Raw genomic sequence first — 4,802 nt, 5'->3', positions numbered from 1 at the left:
AGTCTGAAGAGTATTAATATTATAAGCTTAATAAAAACTCCTTTTTGATTTTGCTCCTAATTTGTTAATTAACCAAGCCAAAATTCTTCTTTAGGTACCGACAATTAACGTCTAAACAATATATCTATATATATATATATATATATCCTTCATCTTGCCAAAACGTGTAATACTCGCCAAAGAGAACGATGCAAAAACTGAAGCCATGCATGCATGCATGCAGTTTCTGATCCTACAAAAAGACAATTAATTAATCAGACCATCTTTGTCCAAAACAGGTACGTAGTACTTAGGTATAACACCCATGTACGCACCTATTTAATAAACGTAATTGATAGCCCAATAAAGGCCCATTGTGCAAGCAAGGCCCATTACAAGAGAGAATAGGCCGACGTCTTCTTCAATCTTTATATATATATATATACACATTTGTTCATCCATGCAGGTCGAGTAGTAACGGTCAAATTACAAATAAATTAATGAAACTCATAGATAGGCTAGGGACCTGTGCATTGAACGACGGTCGGCCTATGAGTTCTTTTATTTATAAGTCAATGCGTAATGCGTAAAGCACGTTGATTGACATGGTCATATTTGATTTGTAAGAGTTAAATTTAAATTTTAAATTTATCTTATAAATCAAGTCTTGTCATATAATAGTATGAATGTTGTGCTTTACGCACCTGTTTACAAATACAATTTTTTTATTGTGAATTGGGTCTAGAAAAGCAGATCGACAAACTAGTTCTATGTACACGGATTCTTTTGAGGAAACCTATACCTTCATAATTGATAGCAATATGATATAATAGCAAGATCATCAGTTTTTTAATAGAAAAGAATGGTTCAAGTATTGGTGTTCATGTGTGTGTATATATATATATACCAAAACAACGGAAATACAAAGGGACTGAAGATGAAGAGAAAGAAATTGAAGAATTCAGAGTAATTACACAATAATTAAATTATGCAGTACAAATAGTTAGGCGGTAGAATCGGCCAAATGCATGAATGCTAAAATAAATACAGATTGAATAAATATATAAGTTTTATTAAAATTACAAAGCTTAAAGCACAAAGATTAAATTAGGTACAGGTAGTGCAGGTTTGCACTTACAATCAGGAGAAGCTCGATTAGGTGGTAGAAGGAAGGGGAATGGGAAAGAGAGCTCCTAATTTAATCTTTGTGCTTTAAGCTTTGTAATTTTAATAAAGCTTATATGTTTATTCAATCTGCATTTATTTTAGCATTCATGCATTTGACTGGTTCTACAACCTAACTATTTGTGCTGCATAATTTAATTATTGTGCAATTACTCTGAATTATTCGGTTTCTTTCTCTTCATCTTCAGTCCCCTTGTATTTCCGCTGTTTTGATATATATATATATTTGTCCTAGCCTAAGTCAGTGGAACAGCTCCTCAACTTGTGTTGTTTGCAACTAGAAGATAGGTGCAGGCCGCAGGTTTATGTTGTGAAACTACTGCATGCAAGCTTGTTACCTGCAGTATAAATACTTGATTTATAATTCAGACATTAATATATATTAAATGAGCAAGAAATGTTGCATGTAGAGTCATGATCACTTAATATTGTATCTATTTCATCTCCTACTTAAGGCTTTCAAGTTTGGGTACGTAAGAACTTGCATGAAATTAGAACATTTTGTACTCTAAGAACTCTAAAAAATCTGAATTCCAAGCTGTCAGCTTGTTGATAATGCATGCAGCTTACCAATTGTCTGATGGGATGCTATGGTTAGAGAAAGATTAGTATAGTTTTTCAGTTTTGCTAATTCTCTTTTTCAGGAGCCGGCGTTTATAATATGCAATAACTGCTTACAGCTTCAAAAATCTACTCCAGTGTACGAAGCCGTAAGATATAGGGAGGAGGTGAATTAATCAGTAATTGTTGTAGGATCAAAGACTTTTTAGAGCTTACACGCTGTCCGTGCAATAATATTTTCGGTTGTGTGCAATTAAAGAACAATAAAAACCCACAAATTAATTTCAATAACGCTACCCGCCGGCCATTTGAAGCGGTCCTCTTGACGTGGTGTTACGTTGTTTAATTAATTATTTTATCCATTTCTTCCAAAATCAAAGAAAAGCAGGATTTCCATTAATGTTATCAGTCTTAAATGATAGCACTTCCTCTCAGAGGAGGGAAATAAAAAGTAAATAATTACAGAACTCAAATTGGATGGCATGCATGCATGCAGAGTCATATGATGATATTTGAATTAGCAGGTATCACATCTTGCTGGGTTATGAAATCTGGTTGGCAAGGGATTTCACTGATATCATGAATCTTCTTATATATTGTCCAAACAAAAGGACCTTTCTTACAGTACTGCACTGAAAATAACTTGTTGAAAATAGAGTAAGAGTGATATTGTTCTGACTAGCAAAATAAGATATCAGGCTTATAAAATTCACAAAAAAATAATCTTACAAAATAAAGTTGCCTAAATTAATATGCAGATATTTTATAGATATTTTTTTGTAAATCTAACAATTTTTTAACTAAAAATCATGTTCTAGCCTGCTTAATAAATTTACTGATCTGGGAACAGCTTGAAGGTGCTTGGATCATGCTCCTGGTTGATCCAACTGTACTTCTCCATGAAAGGGTTGGCCAACGACTCTGGTGGGTACCCATCAATGCAGTCTTTCCACACATTTCCATCCCTCAAATCCTTCATCACCTCCCACAGACAGCTGTTGCATTTGAAGCCAGCACCAAGGCTTAACATCAATACATAATCACCCCTTTTCAGCCTTTTCTTGGCCTCCATGTACCCCAAAACATACCAAAGACTGCTTGCCGAAGTGTTTCCAAACCGGTGCAGTGTCATCCTGACCGGCTCTAGATCATACTCGCTAAGGTTTAGGCTCATCCCAATGCCATCTATGACTGCCTTTCCACCAGTATGGATGCAAAAATGGTCGACACAAGTCTTAAAGTTCACAGCAGCTTTGGTTCCCCCAGTACTCTTAATATTGGAGCTGCTTCGTCTCATTTTCTGGACAATTAACATGACCATGAATCTAAGCAGTTCCCTCGCTGGTAAAATCTTGGGGGCTATCTCTCTTAGGTTATGAACAAGAGCCCTTGTAGCAGCTTTTGGGAGAGTCTTACCAAGGTAAATCCCTAGATTCCCTTGATCATCTTCCTTTTGCATGCAACAATTATACGACTCATCTCTAGCCCCATGGTGTGTCCTAACAAGGCACTTCAACTTGAACATGGCTCTGTGTTTCATTGCCCTTTTGTTAGTCAAAAGAATTGCACACCCACCGGACCGGAACAAACAGTTCGGAAGAATCATCGACCTTTGATTCCCAAAATACCAGTTCGGACCCAAAGATTCAGAAGTCACAACAAGAGCAAACAAATTCCTGTAGGTCTTGAAGAGGTTTCTGACTATGTCAATTGAAATAACGCTTGCACTACACCCCATTGCAGTGAGATTGAACACTTTTATGTCATCTCTCATTTTGTAACGGTTGATGATCCTAGCAGCTAAAGAAGGGACGGTGGAGAGCATGGCTACGTTAATAACAAGAACATCGATTTCCATGGGAGTAATGCCTGACCTGCACAAAAGCTTTCCGATGCTATCCTCGAAAACCTCGTCCATCTCCAAGATCCCATCGACCAACGTGGATTTGTCTTGCTTGCCTGAGAACATGATCCTTGGTGCGTAGGTCTGCTCTCCAATACCGGAGCTCACAATGGCTTTTAGGAGGAACTTGTACTCATGGAGACCAAGATTCTTGGACCTCTTGATTATCTTCCCGCAGGTCTCAGTGTCTAGCATTCTGTCATCGGTCGGCTTGTGGCATTGGTAGTCCAAAACGTAGCACACTCCATCTCTCTCTGCATCAACCCACTTCCATATCATGAACAGAAAATAGACCAAAGAGAGAGCACAGACGAAAACGAGAAGCTCCATGAGAGATATCTAGAAGTTTTTTCAGCCTTTGTTAGATGGGAATACTGAAAAGGAATTCGTATATAAGAACTGAGACTGCGTACGTGAATAGTGTGCATGAGTTAATGGCTGATAAATAGAAAGAGGTATGTAAGTACGTACGTAGTGTAGGCTGATAAATAGAATTTTTCTTTAGCAAAAACACCCACCTCCCAATTTATTGCTGGCATGATTCCCTCGAGCAGCACACCGGCCTATTGTATTTACTCATAAAAATGTACGTAGGGGATCGATCTGGACGTACACCATCTCCCTATAATATTTAAAAAAAAAAAAAAATAAAGGAAAAAGAAACTTAAACGAACTGATCAATGGTGTGCCACTTAATTTTCTTGTCGATCAATGTTAAATCAAACAATACGGACCGCTTACACCTACTTAAGGTAATTTAAGGCTTTAAGCTATGCAGATGATCTGGACCGATCTCTTTGATGCACGAGCCATCAGTAATTGTAGGGTGTTTAACTATCGCATACTTCTTTTAAAAAGAATACTGAGATCTGTTATGCAAAGTTAGTTTTTTCGCATGGATTTCAAGTTCTTCGTATTTTTTTTTTTTTTTTAAAAGCAGTAATCTTAGAGTGTCAGACTCTAAATTATCATTTTCCTTAAAAAACATAGTGTAATTTAACCTAATTCCTAGACCGGCTAATGGGGAGGCAGCTAGCCATGGGCTGCATCCCTAGATCCTAATACCTTCTTCAAAATAAATCACAGACATGATTGAAAGGGAAATAAAATCACAACATTGATGTGTGCAAAAATCGAGGGCACACGGCACTATTCCTCTCCAAATGTCTCAGTG

The 4,802-nt window shown here is 37.1% G+C and overlaps 1 protein-coding gene across 1 annotated transcript; it reads right to left on the bottom strand.

The window, feature by feature from the left end:
• Positions 1 to 2,340: 2,340 nt before the first annotated feature.
• Positions 2,341 to 4,050, bottom strand: LOC121240677 (3-ketoacyl-CoA synthase 3-like). The gene has a single exon (XM_041138169.1). It carries the CDS (start codon positions 3,956 to 3,958, stop codon positions 2,558 to 2,560), a length of 1,401 nt encoding a protein of 466 aa, XP_040994103.1. The 5' UTR covers positions 3,959 to 4,050; the 3' UTR covers positions 2,341 to 2,557.
• Between the last annotated feature and the right edge of the window lie 752 nt (positions 4,051 to 4,802).

Source organism: Juglans microcarpa x Juglans regia, chromosome 7S, assembly GCF_004785595.1.
Source record: "Juglans microcarpa x Juglans regia isolate MS1-56 chromosome 7S, Jm3101_v1.0, whole genome shotgun sequence".
Taxonomy (NCBI): domain Eukaryota; kingdom Viridiplantae; phylum Streptophyta; class Magnoliopsida; order Fagales; family Juglandaceae; genus Juglans; species Juglans microcarpa x Juglans regia.
Note: the sequence above shows the minus strand (reverse complement) of the source record. Positions and strands in the feature narration are given on the sequence as shown.

What these genes read in the sequence shown, in the direction of transcription:
- LOC121240677 (XM_041138169.1), bottom strand. Translation starts at nt 3,958, where the DNA reads ATGGAGCTTCTCGTTTTCGTCTGTGCTCTCTCTTTGGTCTATTTTCTG.